Raw genomic sequence first — 17230 nt, 5'->3', positions numbered from 1 at the left:
CATTCCGAGGCCCCCTAAATGCTGGGATGAGGTCTATATGCAGAGTATCTTCTAGGCAAAACACCAGACACCAAACCCACAAGCTAGCTGCAAAGTGATGCTGGGTAATGACAGATAGCCCACAGATGCTTCTTAAGGCAGTCTAGATCCCCCTAATAATGGAGAAAGGAGGAAGAGAGAAAATAGCAGAACACAGAACGGAGTAAGCAACAGGCCAACTTGGCTGCAAATCTCCTGTTATTAAGCCTCCTTCCTTTCAGCGACAGACATGAAAAGCTTCACTAAAGATTTACTGCTACTATTTTAAAAAAGAGTCAAGTGTCTTTGGGTTAAGAGTAAAAACTGTCCCATCTTGCTAGCAGGAAACTTAAGGACCAGGAAGAAGATATGGCTTCTGAAACCCCAGGTTTTGCATACTATTTAAAAGTTTTCTTTCAATATTAAAAAGGAGAGAGAAACTTACTTCTCAAGCTCCCAGTCACAAGCACATACCTCAAATAAACCATAATGCTTATTAATGAAGAATTATGAAAATATGTGTCTCTTGTCCAAATCAGGTAGAAAATCCTCAGCGGTGTGTCAGCTTTTTCCTTGCAGAATCGAAAAACCAGAAGACCTTACGCCTGGCATACTTAAAGTGTATTACACACAGTGGTTTGTGAATTAAGATTTATTGATTTCCATCATATTTGCTTTTTTTTAAATATGGTTGAAGCTGGCTGCAGAACAAGGGCTGCTGCGGCTGCTGCACTTTTTAAAATTAAAAATAAACTAATGGCGAGAGATCCCCACCTCTGGCGTCCTCCCAGGCCTCTTTGAGATCGTGTTGATTAAGAAGTTCCAGGACGACCCCTGTGCAGGCCTCTCCCTAGCAGTGTCCTTAGGTTCATGTCAGTCTCCAGTGCCAGAGGTGAGCGTGCCTTCAAAAATACTGCCACTTCCCCAGCACTGTGTCCTTGATCGCATCAACGTATTGAGTAGGTACCCAATAGACCCAGTAGTAAGAGGCTTCAGTAGGACCAAGCTGGAAGGCCTGGAAGATGCAGGAGAAGAACAGGAGGCTTAGGATAAGAAAAAGCCCTCAAACTACAGCCAGCTCATTCAACACTGGGACCAACTCAGATTCAGCAGGTTCATTGGGGCAGCAATTCTACATTTACACAGCATTTCAGAGTTTTCAAAGCATTTCACAGGCATTATCTTGGAAATCCTTACATCAGCCCAGTGATCCAGGCCATTGCCATTGTCATCAACATCTCCATATTACAGACAAGGCAGTTGAGGCCAACAGAATAATGGCTACCCTCGGGCCACCTGGTCAATTCACAGCAGAGGGGAACTCTCAGCCAGAGATGTCCTTGCTCACACTCTTGGCTGTTACTCACCATGCCACCTCTGCCCGGGCTTCGGAACAGTTCAGATATACAAGCTGAACCACGGTTTGGTGCTAGAAGAATGAGCCTTGGGCTCACACTCCTTTCTCCCCCTTGGGTGTTCTGCTCCAATCACATCCTCCAGTGCTAGCGCATACCACAATCTGCTGCTGCCCCTGAACTGAACTACAAACTCCCACCATCATCGTCACCCATGACCACTGGGCATGCTGGCTGGGGCTGATGGATGCAGTAGTCGTTCAGCAACATCTGGGGGGCCACAGATGCTCTCCAGCCCTGGCACATACTCAAGAGCTACTTCAGGTCTCTTTGTGAGAAGAATTCAAGAAAAGGGGAAAGAGGAGGCGCAGCAATGAGACTTTGCTTTAAAGAGGTGAGCAAACCAGAGGCCTGTATCCACTTAGTTCGACTCTGAATAGACCCACCGACATGAATGGACAGGGCAAACCTGGATCCATTCATTTCAATGGGTTTACACTGAGTAAGTTGGACACAACCTAAGCTGTTGATGTCACTGTTTCACAAGCAGAAGGACGGGGCCTACATGTGCTTCTGCCCACGGAAGGGAGGAGGGCTGCTGCTTCTGTAGAAGAAGTGGGAATGGGGGGTCCCGTCACAGTATTCCACTGACCGCTGAGTCTCCTCCTTGTAGGGTGAAAAGCAGGGGATACACTCCTGCCTATGGAGAGAGCTGTGTAAAGGGTATGGAAGGAAGGAAGGCTACCCTCTGGAAGCCCCTTTTACTGACTGCCTTTGTTCATGGGAATGTAGCCTTGATTCCAACATTTGCAGGTGCCAACTGCAGCAGCTGCAGAGGAAAGTTCCTTACCATCATGTGATAATCCTCATGTCCTTCGATAGGTTCACTCACCACGTTCTTGATGGAGCCCATGGGCAACTTTTCTGTTCTCTCTGCATTAAAATAAAACATGTCAAATTAGGGCAGACTGACACTTCACACTTTCCTCTGCTCTTCTCCTTGCCAGCAGAAAACACAAGAAGGGAAAGGTTCTCTCAAAACTGCACCAGCCCTAACTCATTACCTGACCCCAATAACCTTTCCCCTTCCACGGCAGATCTGCTCCCAATGCTCTTTCTGCCCCACACAACTCACAAGATGGATTTTAAAAAAGAAAAGAACTTTCTACCACTGAGACAGAAGAAATTAGTAACCTTAATTGACAGCTTAATTCTTAATACAATAATACCTCAGTTAAGGAATCCACCAGGAACAAAACTCCTTTTAACAAAGGCATATTTTAAGGTGAAACTGACTGTTTTTGCTTTGCTATGGATGAACTTTCAAGCCTCTGTTTTAAGGTGAATCTGTTCAGCCTGTGTCACCTGTCACTACTTTCCCTGGCACCAGATGTGCAAAATGGAAGGATCACCCTAAAGGATGCTGAGGCCCTTGGATGCCCCACCCCTCTTTTCCCAATGGTAGAGCTATTTGCTTTGCAGAGGAAATGCGGACTACCAGGTGCCTTAGGTTGTAGGGCCCGACTCTAAACTGCTGTGAAGGCGAATGATGGCCGAAGGGGTTCTGGCTGCTGCTCAGACTCCAGGTACAGAAATTGACCATCACTGCATTAGAGCATTATTCAGTATAAATCATAATGAAAAATAAAATATATACACAAGAGTAGTTGTTACTTAGCCAAAAATCAAGCAACTTATACCCATTGCCTTGATTATGAGAAAATTAAGTATGTGCTTAGCACTCCCACTAAAACCATAAAATAGCTTAACTGGGTCCATGACTTCAGGTGAAGGTCATGAACATCGTAACACACTACTAACGGGGCCCATCTTTCAAAGGCGAAAAAAAACAGAACCAGCAATACTGTTGACCATATTGAAAGAAAAGGTCTGTGTGGTGGCACCTTCACACTTTCTCCCTCTGACTCAACATAGCCCACCGCGCAAATCCTGCTTCCTATCCATTTGATAAATCATTTTTTTTCTGACACAAACTTTGATCATTTGAAACCAGAATATAGCAAAGATAGGCTACTACTGTATAAGCCTTGGTAAATGAAACTCAGAAATGCTCTCATTTTCCACAGGCTCTTTAGTCCTTCCAACTCCTCAGGTCATCCCTATACTGCTCAATCCAGTTCTGCATGTAAAGAAAGCCTGGAACTGGGAATGAACAGGAAGTACGACTTGCACAGCCACTAAAATGCTATCCAGAGTTGAACCCTGTAAGGCAAGCAGCCAGCCAGCTCAACAAAACTTTTTTCTCAGAGCCTCTGGTCTGTAAGTGCTGCTTTTCATGGTTTTGATATTGCTGCACACCGCCCTGATACTTTATGAAGTTGTTGTTGTTGTTATGTGCCTCCAAGTCGACTACTACTTATGGCGACCCTATGAATCAGTGACCTCCAAGAGCATCTGTCATGAACCACCCTGTTCAGATCTTGTAAGGTCAGGTCTGTGGCTTCCTTTGTGGAATTAATCTACCTCTTGTTTGGCCTTCCTGTTTTTCTACTCCCTTCTGTTTTACCCAGCATTATTATCTTTTCTAATGAATTATGTCTTCTCATTATGTGTCCAAAGTATGATAACCTCACTTTCATCATTTTAGCTTCTAGTGACAGTTCTGGTTTAATTTGTGCTAACACCCAATTATTTGTCTTTTTCGCAGTCCATGGTATCCGCAAAGCTCTCCTCCGACACCACATTTCAAATGAGTTAATTTTTCTCTTATCCGCTATTTTCACTGTCCAACTTTCACATCCACACGTAGAGATTGGAAATACCATGGTCTGAATGATCCTGACTTTATGAAGGGAGGGTACATAAACAAATAAATAAGCAAAGTGTTGTGGGGTTTCAAGCTCTCTCACTTGAAACAGATGCTCCATCACTTTAAGAGCCTCTCTCCTGGGCAGTTCTTGGACACAGATAGGCAGCTCAACTCCCTACAACAAAAAGGACTCCCTGCACAACAGACACAAGGGGCACAGGAAGAGCACTGAACACTGAAACACCCTCATACTCAAACACTGAGTAGCTGATACTTAGGCCAAAGCATTGATGAGCCAAAGACACTCTAGAATGCTCAAATCACCCAGGCTTTAGATCTCCAGGCTTCCCATGAATTTCTACATATTTCTACTCATTGCTCCTAAATCACATCCTTGGACAGAGTTATTCACAAGAAAGGTGAAAGCTCAGAAACCCTCAGCAGCCTGCAAAGGGTCAACTGTGAAGCATCAGTTCTCCCGCAGAGATAAGCCCCTGGGCATCCCAAGTAATACAAGCTTTTGAGCACCTACCTTTTGTGCCAATCCAAAGCTGATCTTGTTCGAGTTTAAAGGTGAGCCGCACTTTTCCACCTGACTTGTTGTACATGCCCGATAAAGGAACAGTTGGCAGACGCTCCTAAGAGGTTGAGGTGAACAAGGGAATCTTCTGTTAGCTTTACAGTACAAGATTAGAAAAACTACCTTCCTCTACAGTGCTTAGTATAAGAAGAAAAATGCCCACAAACTACCACTGGCTCTTAAAGACCTTGAGAATGATGCTACCTACTCACTCACCTGGACACCCTTGACAGAAGGCATCACATCTTCAGGTTTTCCTTTATCCAACACTTTCCTGTGTTGCTGTAACAAAGGAGAAATCAGAACTGGCTGAAAGAAGAGAGCAACCTAGAAAGATTTCCCCCTACCCACTTGCCAGCACGAAACTGAAATGTTTAACGTTTTCAAAAAGATGCACTCCTTAGTCAGAAGGCTGCTTGTTACATCTCTTCTCTCAGCCACACAATCCAAAGCATAAATATGCAGCAATTCAAGAGATGCATAAAATATATTCAGCCTATCAGTACAAATTCTTCTAAATTCAGAAACTGCCACAATTGTTTTGGTTCTACCTATATAAAAACTGTGGAATATAACCTTAGAAACAGTCATCTAAAGATACAAGATAGAAATAGTCAAGGCAATGGCAACAAAGCCCAAATAAGTAGGAAAACAAATGTTTAAAATGCAATACTACACAGAGCAGCTTTGGTAAAGGCTAGAACACAAACAACATTGCAAATTAAAGCTAAGCATGAGAATATTTCACAGAAAACCCTCCCCAGAACTGGCCAGTTGTTAGAAGTGGCTATATTGGCTCATGTCAATATAGGGCACATTCAACAGATCTACTCAAAGAACAGTAATTACACTACAAAACATTTATTGTTCAGTTGCGGTCACTACATTGTGAATTCTGCTCAAATTAAAAAAATCTTGAGGCAATGTACTTTTCCAATTGGAAAAGTGATCTATACAACAGGGTTGCTGCAGGTCTAATCAAGATTAAGGGCCTTCAGGTTAACCCGCCATTGCATCACATGAGCTTCAAGTTCCTTTCCTTCAACAGAAACTCTCCCATTTTACCTGGGAGACCCAGTACACCTTTAGCCCAAATAAGCCACATAGGGCCGGCAGCTGCAACTAACCTTTTGTCTGCACAGGGGCTCCTTTTTGGTCTCTTCTGACTTCACTTCCTGCTGAGCAGCATCTTTTGGTGTGTTTACTGCCAAGACATCATTGATGGTTGAGCCAACCACCATTATTTTTGCTCCATTGATCACTTTGATTTCCCGTAAAGTTTTCTCCTCTGGTAGAAGTCCTTTGAACATGACCTTTTGCATTGCAGGTGGAAGGCCTAGGAAAGGAGGAATCAACAGGGAAAACTTTAACGCAGGAATTTCTTCCAGATGTGTTGGGAATCTCAGACAGTAGAATTACCTCTCCATAAAACACAGAAAGCCTCACCTGTGAGTGAGTGGATTTTTTGCTTCAGGTCAGCCCCTGTGCTATCAAGAGGGAACTTCAAGTCATACTTATTTTTGTTCCAGATAATTTTTAGCTCAACCAGCTCTTTCTCTATCTCAGAATCTCCACCGTTGCTGACAGAAGGCTGGGGTTCAGGTGGATCATCTGTCTCCAAAGGTTTCTCAGCAGAAGGGGAATCACAGTCATCCCTGCAGCCTAGGGCTGGATCCTGGCCTTCTGCATCCATGCTGGTGTCATCCGAATCTGTGAAGAAGGGAAACAAATGAGAATAGCCTCCAAGACCAGAGGTGGACTCTGTACACAGATATTCCTTATGCGTTACCACTCCAGATTAAGACTCAGTCAGCACTGAATCATGTCACTGGCAGCGCCAGAATCAGTACAAAAGCCTTCAGTAGTAACCAACAGGAATTACTTTCTCATGTGAACATAAATAAGCCCAAGGGGGACCCATCTAGTCCAACACCCTCTTCTCCCAATGGCCAACCAGATGCCCCAAGGGGAAGCCCACAATCAGGGCCTGAGCCCCACAGCCTTACTTTCCCTTCCTGCGGTTCTTCTGTTTACCTGGTGCCCGGCCTCACACAGGAATGCCTCCCCAACCACCCCCATCTGATGAGCAGAGCACCACCCTATGGCTCCCAAGACCCTACAGCGCTACTCCCAACACTCGGCTGGAAGCCCCGCCAGAGTTCAGCAGACCCTACTCCGAGGTGGCCTCTCCTCAGGCCTGAGGCCAGCAAAACCTGCCCAGCCAGACTGGGGGGATGACGACGACGGGAAGCTGCCCTCCTCACGCCCCCCAACCCCTTGTGGGGAAAGGCACTTCTGAGCTTTCTTCCCGGGGGGGGGGGAGCCGCTTTTCCAACACACCACCGAGACTCAAGGCCCGAGCAGAGGAAGGAGGCCGAGCAAGGAGAGGCCGGTGGTGGGAAACCCCCAGCCCAGCTCAGCAGCTGCCTTGAGAGAGAAAAGTGTTTGTTTTTTGGGGGGGAGGCAAGCCTGGGGGTCATTCCCTTCCCTCCCCCCATATGTACGGCCCAGCCCTCCGCCCCCGCCCCCCGCGGACCCCGGTCTCGCGCGCACCGGGAGAGGGAGAGGCGGCAGCCATGATGATTGTGTACAACCCGCCCGCGGGGGGTGCCGGGAAAAGCGCCGGGCGGCCGCGATTGGCCCCCACCGGCCGCCGTAGCCCGCCCCTTCCGCTTTTTTTTTGTTGCTTCCGACAGTCCTCCTCTCCCGTGCGGATGTTTTGGACTACAACTCCCATCTGCGCGGGCGGAAATCGCTGGGACTGATGGGTTCTGTAGTCCGAAAAAGGGCCTTTGAGCATGCCTGAGAGAGATTTTCGCTTTGTAGGTCGCCCAAGCTTGAAAGTCGGAGTGGAAATGCCTATAAATCCTTAAATACCTTTTTTTAAAATTAAATTGTTGTAACCTGCCATGGTGAAGACTGGGAAATAAACAAACAGTATAAAATAGCCAAAGTATATTATTATCATTATCATTATCATTATCATTATTATTATTAAGTCCTTCAGTGTGTTTCCTCAACAGCGGGCGTGGGGAACCGTTGCCCCTCCAGGTGCTGCTGAACTACAACTCCCATGATGCGTGGCCATTGGCCAGGCTTGCTGGGGCTGATGGGAGTTGTAGTCCAGCAGCACCTGCAGGTTCCCCCTCCACACACACCTGATATTCTAGTTGGGGCTTCTCCCAGGTAAGTCAGCCGGTGCTCCCGGAGGGTCCCCGTTCCGGCTGCCGGTTCCAAGAGCAGAGCCTGGGAGAACGTGGCGCCTTTAAACTTGGCTCCATCCCTGGCTCCAGCCGGCAGCTGATCGGCCGGCGGGGATACAGCCCGTCAGGCTTGGGGGGCGGGGCTTTGCGGAAGGCCACGTGGGTTGCTGCTGCTACTGCTGGAGCTGGAGCACCGAGGCCGCGATGGGGTTGGGCGCGGCGGCGGGAGGCATCCTGCGGGGCGCAGCGCGAGGGTCCCTGCCCAGTTTGTGGCCGCGCCCGGTGAGGGTGAGATTCGCACCCAGCCCCACAGGTAACCGCAGGGCGGCCCATCTTGGCTCGGCTCACCTTCGGAGCCACACAGAGCTCTTCGTCCAGTTTCGGAGGACTCTGGGGCAACTTCGAGTCCCTGCCGGACACAAGCAGCCCGAGTTTCGCTTATTTAGGGGTTCCTGAGTTGTGTCATCGCGCAGATTTTTTAAAAGCAATTTGCAATATGGGACCCCCCCTCCCGTTCCCTCCGCGAATGTCACCGCCGGCAGTATGGCTACCACAAAGAAGGAACAGCAGCAAAGAACAAAACCGATTTAGGCACTAACAAATACCCTAAAGCTGACTGAGCGTTCACACTCACCAAACAAATCAACCAACTAGTGGATTCCCCCCCCCCCCGGAAGAATCCTGTATGACTTGAAAGCTTGCATCCTTGTGTTCTAAAAGCTAGTTGATGCATCTAAAGCAGTGGTGGATACAAAGTAGATTGGGATCTGTTGGTAGATTTCTGCAGTCGATCAGCAGGGATTCTGGCTCTCAATTTTTTCATGATAACAGCAAGCTACATTTCTTCCAAGTTAAGCTGCTGAGGTGAAGGAATGGGCAGCAGGAGTGGGTTTTTTTGGTGAGCTCAGTTCAGGTGGTGAAAACAAATCCCTGGGCTGAGTGCGTGTTCAGAGGACACTTCTTTAATTCTACAAATGCCAGAGCTGTACCTAATGCATTGTATTCTCTGGCTCCTTTTCCCTGTGCTGCACAGGATTCCTGCACCTGGGTGGCCTGCGGACTGCCTTGTACAACTACCTTTTTGCCAAGAAACACCAAGGCACCTTCATTCTGAGACTGGAAGACACAGACCAAAGCAGGGTGGTGCCAGGAGCCGCTGAAGGCATAGAAGATATGCTGGAGTGGGCAGGTAATGCATCGGTCTCCTCTCGCTGCATCGCTAGAGCATCAGGAAGTGTCACAGTCTGGGCAGAGCAGTCAGTGTCATCAGAGCAAGGCCGGAGGTCAGTCGTAGAGCATCTGCCTTGCATGCAGAAAGTCCCAAGTTCAGTCCCTGGTATCTCCAGGTAGGGGTGGGAATAACTCCTACCCGGAACCCAGGAGAGCTGCTGCCAGTCAGTGTGGACAATACAGAGCTACATGGTCCAACTGCCTAACTCCACCTTCTGCAGACTAGATTGACTTGAGATTTGAGCCTGTTTTGTGATAGTTTGTAGTGTTGCTTATCAATACTATTGAAGTTTATTATTAGTATGTTCTGAATTGTTTTTACGATATTGTATTGTTCTTGCTGCGGAAGCTACTTTGAGGTCACCTGGTGATGGAGCATGCAAATACACTAAATAAACAAAATATACGGCAGCTTCCTGTCTTCCCAAGTGAATGCTTACTGTTCTTGAGCTGACCTGACTTTTCGACTAGCAAGATCTGTGTCTTGGCCTTGGTTGCTATAGCAGCAGGATTAATTCTTACTCCTTCGGAAATTGGGTTCAGTCTACGTTTTGGCTTGCGGTTTGCTGCAGCCACGTGGGACTTCACTGTGCCAGAGCAGAGATGGAAGTTCCTGCTGCTCAGGATTGTCTCTTTTAGGACTTAGCTTCTGGCATGCAGCGCCGTTTTGGCTGTGGCCTTGTTTTAGCATCAGGCGATGATGAATAAATGTAAATCATTGGCTTGCAATTGCCTTGCACGGGTGTTGAGCTTGCCTGGCTGCTTGACAGTTTGCCTTGATTCTCTCTCACTGGGGCTGAGATGCTTCACCCGCTGGAGCTCGCCTTGTGTTTGCAGAGCCTGTATGTGGGCGGGAAGGTGTGTGGTCCTCTTCTGCCAGGAGGTTGGACTAGCGTGTTTGGTCCTTTGCTCTTAACCGCTGCTTAAGAACTCCCCTCGCCTCCTCTTGCAGGCATCCCACCTGAGGAGAGCCCTCGGCAGGGTGGACCTGCTGCCCCCTACCAGCAGTCTCAGCGGCTTGACCTATACTGGGAAGCCGTGGAATTGCTTCTTGAGAAGGGGGCTGCTTATCGCTGCTTCTGCACCTCCCAGCGCCTAGAGCTATTGAAGAAGGAAGCGCTGCAGAGCCAGCAGACTCCACGGTAAGGATTGGTGTGGGATTGGGGCCAGGCCTGCTTGCTGTGTGGCTGCTAACATAGTTTACTTGGATTTATAAACTACTTAATCACAAAGCCCTCTAAGTACTATACATAATCAAATTGTAGACAAATGCAGCTAAAAATCCATAAAGAATGTTTTTAAAAATATATACAATTCTTGCTAAAACTCAGAATTATCTGGGTAGGCTTGCCGAAATAAAGTTTTCGGCAGGTGTCTAAAAAAATATAGTGAGGGCGCCTCCCTAATGTCAAGAGGCAGGGAGTTCCAAAGCTTAAACATTGCCACAGAGTTTGATAGAAATAAATTAGAACCTGCAGCTTAGGCTAGAGTTGAAGCATTCTGCTACTCTTTCAGGGGGCTTCCTAACCCCGTTTCTCTCCTAAAGGTATGACAACAGGTGCCGCCATCTGAGCCCCAAGCAGGTGGCCGAGAAGGTGTCTCAAGGTGCTGACTCTGTGGTGCGTTTCCGCCTGGAGGAGAGTGTGGAGCCTTTTTGCGACCTGATCTACGGCTGGAACAGGCACGTGGTGGCCAGCATCGAAGGGGATCCAGTGATCCTGAAGAGCGATGGATTCCCCACATACCACCTGGCGAATGTGGTAGACGACCATCTCATGGGGATAAGCCACGTCCTGCGTGGGATGGAGTGGCTCGTCTCCACCTCCAAGCACCTCCTCCTCTACAGGGCCTTTGACTGGGAGCCACCTCAGTTTGGCCACCTCCCCTTGCTCCTGAACAGAGACGGCAGCAAGCTGTCCAAGCGGCAAGGGGACATTTTTGTGGAGCGGCTTGCACAGGATGGCTATTTGCCTGAAGTCCTGCTGGACAGCGTCACAAACTGCGGCTCTGGGTTTGCAGGTAACAAGGCCGTAGAACACAGCCCATGACTCCCCAGCCAGCTGCTTCAGTCGCTATGAATTCTCGGCTTACATTTGCACTCTGTTCCTAGAATTATTTGGCCTGGCAAGTGGGGGAGCCTGCCTGGCCAAGGCAAAGGAGCTTGTGTTCAGGGAGGCCTCTATATGGCCTGGTCCTTCAGTAGGTAGTCCACGGGCCGCCTGAGACCTGCCGGGACCTTTCTGCCCCGTGCAAATCACCATTGCCCTGCATGGAATCCTAGTTATGGGTTATCTAGTCCAGCCCCTTGCTCACTGCAGGGGCCTCAGACCAGAAAGGGCCATAGCTCAGTGGTAGAATATCTGCTTTGCATGCAGAAGGCCACAGGTTCAGTCTCCGGCAGCACCTGCAGGTAAGGCTGGGAAGGACTCCTTGTCTGAAATGCTGGAGAGCTGCTGTCAGTCAGTGTAGACAATACTGAGCTAAACAGATGAGGGATGTGACTTGGGATGTTAGATTCCTATGTTTCTAAAGCATCCCCTAACAGGGCCCCGGCTTGGCCTGTGAGACCATTTTCCTCAAGCCACGCACACCTGCCCCACCCTTGACTTCAGGTGTGAGGCGTGGCTGCCACCACTTTGAAGGCGATCATGCTCTGCTTCCGTGGGTGGAGGCAGCCTGCTTCCAAATACCGGTTGCTGGAAGCCGCAGGAGGGGAGTGTGCTTGCTCTCGGGTCCTGCTTGCAGGTTTCCCATGGGCAACTGGTTGGCCACCGTGAGTACAGGATGCTGGAGTGGATGGACCGCTTTGGCCTGATCCATCAGGCTCCTCTTATGTCCCTTTGCATGGTTTGAAGTTGCTTGCAAAGGGACGTCAGGGTTTCTCGGTGCTGATCAGCTGCAGGGTGCTCAGAGGCATCGCCTGTGCAATCCGTGCATTAAAGCTGCTGGCTGAGCTTCAAAGGCAAGCCCTTTTCAAGATGCCACAGGACGTTATAATGATGTCAGGTGCTTGGCAGATGGGCAGCCATGAAGGACAAGCTCTTTTATCTCTTTTGCAGATAATCGGATGGGGAGGACATTGAAGGAGCTGATCAAGGAGTTTGATGTGAGCAGGATTGAAAGGCACTCTGCCCTGCTGGATCTTGAGAAGTTCTCTGAGTTCAACAGGTGATGGAACGAAGGCATGCGGGTGGGGAGAGTGCACTTCCTTGCCCTTCCTGGTGCGCTGTTGACTTGCAGGCCCTTCTTATTCTCCGTGGGTCTCCATATGCTCAGTATCGCCTTCTGGTCCCCCTCACCGTTTGGTGCCTTGGAGCCTAGTCCCCTCCTCCCTCTCCGGCTTGGAGTCTCTTCAGGCTTCTGAAACCTTGTCTATTTCCCACCCGCTTGGAGCTGGTGCCTTTCCCTTTCCCTGCAGGGAGAGCGGAGGAGGGAAAAGCAGCTTCACTCTCCGAGCTCAGCAGGGGTACGTGCCAGTTGCTGAACTGGGCCTCGGTCTGCTCGGGGCTCTGGCGAAGGGGGATCCATTGGAATAAAGACTCCTTGCGGAACATTGGCTCCCACAAGAAGCAGCGATGGCCACCAACATGGATGGCTTTAAAAGATTAGACAAATTCATAGAGGATAAGGCTATCAGTGGTTATGTTCCTCCAGTGTTGGAATCAGCATGCTTCCAAAAATCAGTTGCTGGAAACCGCAGGAGGGGAGGGTGCTCTTGCACTCAGGTCCTACTTGTGGCCTTCCTATGGATATCTGTTGGCCACTCTGAAAACAGGATGCTAGACTAGTTGGGCCACTGGTCTGATCCAGCAGGCTGTTCTTGTATTATTTCTTTCATTTATATAATTGCTCCTTGCGAAACATCATGGAGTGGTTTCACATTAAAACATCAACAATAAAACATATGTAAAACAAATTTAATATACAAGAACAATTAAAGCAATTTCAAATCCGAAGCAGATACAGACGGGGATGAAATTCTCTCCTTACAAGGCTTGTTAAAAAAAAGTAGGCCCTCAGAAGGCATCAGAGGCACTACCTCTGACGCTAAAGGCCTGATTCTGACATCGCACAGAAAGGGCCTCCTGCTGAGATAGTATTTACAGGAGGTGCAGCGATTGGTTTGGTATATATGGGATTAGACGGCCTTTTGGGTATATGGTGCCTCCTCAGTTTCCGAGTGATGCCTGCTTGCGCTGGCTGTGACATCTGTCTTTGTTAGTCTTGCTCCTTGAATGCAGCCAACTCTGTTGATTGTATGCTCATGAGTTTGATTTTCATTTTTCTACACAGGATCCACCTGATGCGGCGGGTTGAGGATGAGCTGCTGCGGGAAGAGCTGGTGGCAGAGCTGCAAACCGCTGTAGAGCAAGCCTATGGGGGCCAACTTGCGGACAGAGAGGTCCTTGAGAAGAGCTATGTGCAGCAGGTGTTGCTGCTGAGAAAAGTGAGTCAGGCTGGGCATGGCTGGGGAAGGCGCTCTGTGTGCGCACGCTGAGCGCTTTGCAGGGACTTGCGTGTCCCAGCTGGAGTTCTCCATGTCCTGCAAGTTAGCACAGGTGCCTGGGGTGCACTTTGCTTCTGGGGAGGAGGCCTGCTCTGGGTCCCCTCCAGCTGGCAGTCAGTTGCCCCGAACAACAGTTGTGCTTATGTGTGTGTGGCTCACAAAGTGGAGTCTCTGTGGATTGCCTGATTCCAAGAGTGTGTGCCATCTAGATCAAGTTGCCTTTCTCTCCTCTGCTCTGATGCAGTGATGGCCACCAGTTTCGATGGCTTTAAAAGAGGGTTAGACAAGTTCATGGAGGCGACGGCTCTGTTCTCTTTCCACTGATGGAGGCGGAATGCTTCTGAATCTCACTTGCTGGGGATCACAAAGGGGGGGATGCTCTGGCTCTCAGGTCCTCCTTGTGGGCTTCCCTTTGGGGCATCTGGTTGGCCACGGTGAGAATAGGACCCTGGACTAGGTGGGCCCCCTTTGGCCTGATCCAGCTGCAGGGCTGCTGTTACACTGCTATGCACTTGAGCATGCACAGAGTGTCCTTTCTTCACCACTGAGTAACCATAGCACTATCCATCTCACATCTGGGCTTCTGTGGGGTGACATGGCTATAAAGACTTTAACCCATTATTAGCAAATTTCCTATAGTGTTTTTTTTATCGCTATAGCCTTTCCAAATCATTTATTAAACAGCAGCATCGAGCAGTTCATGTGGGCGGGTCAGCAGCATGCAGAACGCTTCAGTTTGACAGTAAAACCAAAAGGAGGGAGATGCGGTGTCAGAGGAGGGGGCTTCAGCAACAGGACTTTCTTTCCATCCTCCCCAGGGTCACATAAGCCGTCTGAAGGACTTGGTGTCGGCTAAATACGCTTTCTTGTGGATCCGGCCCTCTGTGCCTCATGAGGAACTGCAAACCATTTCAGCCGAGGCAGACAGGATAGGAAGGCTGGTCCTTGGGTAAGTTGGCTTACCCTTGCCTTGACGCTGGGACAGGAGTTTTGCCTTGGTTTTTATTCTTTGGAATAGTACAGGCACCCAGAGATTATTCCAGTGTGTCAGCCTCTCTTTGTGGGCCTCCTCACATGAGTGAAAGCAATTTCTCTCCTAGGGTAAATGCTTTCTGTCGGTCTTCCTGAAATAGTAAATCTATTTTACTTATTAAAAGCATTTATAAACCACCTAGCATTTCAAAAATCTCTAAGCAGTGTACAGCCTAAAAAACAAATAGCTGCATTTATTTATAAAATATTTGCCTACTGCATCAAAAATATCATAAATATCAGCGGTTTACAACAATTACAATAAACTATACACACAAATTAAGTCAGATCGCCAACTGACTATTGCACATGAGGGTTCATACAAATGGGATAATCTGTCCCTCAAAATAAATGTGATCAAATCTCTTTGTGGTAGTTTTAACTGAGTGAAAAGTGAGCCACAGTGTAGAAAAACCGTCTCTAAAGTGGCGACATCTGCATGGCACGTTATCTGTGGAACATCCCATATCCTGCAAACCAAACTTTCCTCTTCCATGTTCCAAAACAGAAATGAACATGAAATTGGAATTAAAAATACAGACATTTCTGGAAGTGGGAAACAGAGAAATAAGGTTGCTGTTGGTGTTGCGCAATGTCTCTGTGGTGCCTGTAGGGTGTTAGCAGTTGACAGAAACGTCTAAAGAACCCCCTTTGGCCCACATTGCAGTATTGCTGAGCTGGCAGAGGCAGGATATGTCTCCATCACGAAAATAAACTGGCTTAACTGGTATAGTCCCTCTTTCTCCACCTGATCCCAAGAACTGCAGTGATGAGGGCCACACAGGGAACGATCTCTTTCTCTCTATCTGAGCACTTACAGTTGACGTTCCCAGAGTCTCCTTTGGGCAGCCGGGATAGTCTGAGTTTGTATCACATTTTTCCTGGGTGTAAGCTTGGACGAAGCTGGTGGCAGATTTAAGTGGCGTGAATCCCCCGAGCCAAAAACCCTTCTCGTGCCCAAGGCTTCATCATATGGGACAAGGGAGCTCCATAAAGGTGCCAAGGAATCTCTGTGGGGAGTTGTCCACCCCTCGCAGAGTGTTTCCTAAGGCTTCCTTGGGGGAAGCCGCTGATCTGTCTACTTGCTGTTCCTCCCTGACTTGTGTGGATGGTGCCTTTTTCCTCCTAAAGGCTGCTGGAACGGCAGGTGGCTGCCCTGACCACAGAGGAGCTCAGCAAAGACCTGAGGCGGCTGCAGGAGCAGATCAGCGGGACCCCGTACAGTGGCATGATGAAGCTCCTCCGCTTGGCCCTCAGCGGCCAGCCGGTAAATCCCCTCCCCAAACCCCTCTCATCATCTGGGAACCAACAGCTGGCTGGGCTCTGCAAAGGGGCCTTGGGGGTAGTTGTATTACCTATTTCAAATAAAACAGCCTTCACCAAGCAGATGTTTTGGACTACAACTCCCATCAGCCCTAGCCACCACTGCAATTTTGGGCGTCTGGCCCAGCCAGCATGGCAGCATGATGCTGGGGCTGATGGCAGTTGTAGTCCAAAACATCCAGAAGGGAGCAGGTTGGCGAAAGCTGAATTAAAATATTTATACCCTATTCCTCCCCGATCCCCAGAAATGAGTCCAAAACAGCTTACAAAACATAATGCATGTGAAATCAGTAACACCGACCATCCCTGACCACAATTAATTGAGAAGAACAGGTAAAATCCTGCAAGTCAAGCAACAGCAAAAACAAAACCAACAGCCCCCAGAGACCGGCATCTCTGGGGATGCAGAATAGTGCCTTTAGCTTTTGCTTTGCATCCCAGGCTCTACAAATATTAGCCACCTACTCAGAAGAACAGAGCTGGGCATCGGAGGATAATGGTTCATTCAGGGATGGGGGCAGTTGCCTCCCCCCAAGACACCTGCAGGTGCCAGGAATTGAAGAGGGAACCTCGTGCATGGAGATGCCCTAGGACTGAGCTGCGGCCCTTTTGTTGGGAGCAATGTATCTGTTCCAAAGGGGTAGCTGGAATGTCCGCCTGCCAGACTCTGGCTTTTCTGCAAAGGGTCCGGAGCCCCTGCTTGGTGCCCCTCCCAGTAAGCAACGGCTCCCCTCCCCTTGTGCAGTAACCTCCCTCTCTGTTTCAGGAAGGACCCAGCGTTGCCGAAATGATGGTCTCGTTGGGCCCCCGAGAGGCCAGCATGCGGATACAAAGGGCTCTGTGCGGCTAACCCTCTGGAGGAAAGCGACACAGTGAATGCCCCACGCAGCTTTTGGAGGAGCCTGGCTTGACTGTGGTGAAGCTTGCACAGCCTCGCGGGGTCTGTGGCGCAGCCCACGGGAAGCAGCAACTGCCTGGAGAAGTCTCTTTGTAAAACAAAAGTCTCCCAGGGTTTTATGGTGGAAGGAGCCGCAGTAGCACAACAGGGGCTGCTGGTTCTTCTTGAGTCTGATGTGGCATCAATAAAGAAAGTGAGACATTGGCGTGATCTTAAGTACTGCTGTCAGCGTTTCCCATGTGGCCATGTCACCGTCCTCCCGCCGGCCATTTCTTCAGGACTGGTGGGCTGGCCACGGGGCGTGGGCCAATCTC

The 17230-nt window shown here is 49.0% G+C and overlaps 2 protein-coding genes across 6 annotated transcripts; one reads left to right on the top strand and one right to left on the bottom strand.

Annotated features, from left to right (window-relative positions):
• Positions 1-655: 655 nt before the first annotated feature.
• On the bottom strand, positions 656-8003 carry UBFD1 (ubiquitin family domain containing 1). Of its 4 annotated transcripts, none has more exons than XM_061600212.1 (7): positions 7882-8003; positions 6170-6433; positions 5851-6059; positions 4940-5005; positions 4676-4781; positions 2224-2306; positions 656-1033 (listed from the first exon to the last, which is right to left on the bottom strand). In XM_061600212.1, exons 2-7 carry the CDS (start codon positions 6414-6416, stop codon positions 923-925), a joined length of 822 nt encoding a protein of 273 aa, XP_061456196.1. In that variant the 5' UTR covers positions 6417-6433; positions 7882-8003; the 3' UTR covers positions 656-922. The 4 variants fall into 4 exon arrangements, with proteins under 4 accessions (XP_061456196.1, XP_061456194.1, XP_061456198.1 ...); XM_061600210.1 differs by lacking the exon at positions 7882-8003 and adding an exon at positions 7277-7385; XM_061600214.1 differs by lacking the exon at positions 7882-8003 and adding an exon at positions 7064-7194.
• Positions 7831-17132, top strand: EARS2 (glutamyl-tRNA synthetase 2, mitochondrial). Of its 2 annotated transcripts, none has more exons than XM_061600209.1 (9): positions 7831-7909; positions 8960-9115; positions 10109-10298; positions 10703-11175; positions 12216-12324; positions 13450-13603; positions 14482-14612; positions 15827-15962; positions 16785-17132. In XM_061600209.1, the coding sequence occupies exons 2-9, from the start codon at positions 9100-9102 to the stop codon at positions 16866-16868; spliced, it is 1293 nt and encodes a 430-aa protein (XP_061456193.1). In that variant the 5' UTR covers positions 7831-7909; positions 8960-9099; the 3' UTR covers positions 16869-17132. The 2 variants fall into 2 exon arrangements, with proteins under 2 accessions (XP_061456193.1, XP_061456192.1); XM_061600208.1 differs by lacking the exon at positions 7831-7909 and adding an exon at positions 8021-8239.
• Positions 17133-17230: the final 98 nt, after the last annotated feature.

Source organism: Rhineura floridana, chromosome 17, assembly GCF_030035675.1.
Source record: "Rhineura floridana isolate rRhiFlo1 chromosome 17, rRhiFlo1.hap2, whole genome shotgun sequence".
NCBI classification, from domain to species: domain Eukaryota; kingdom Metazoa; phylum Chordata; class Lepidosauria; order Squamata; family Rhineuridae; genus Rhineura; species Rhineura floridana.
Note: the sequence above shows the minus strand (reverse complement) of the source record. Positions and strands in the feature narration are given on the sequence as shown.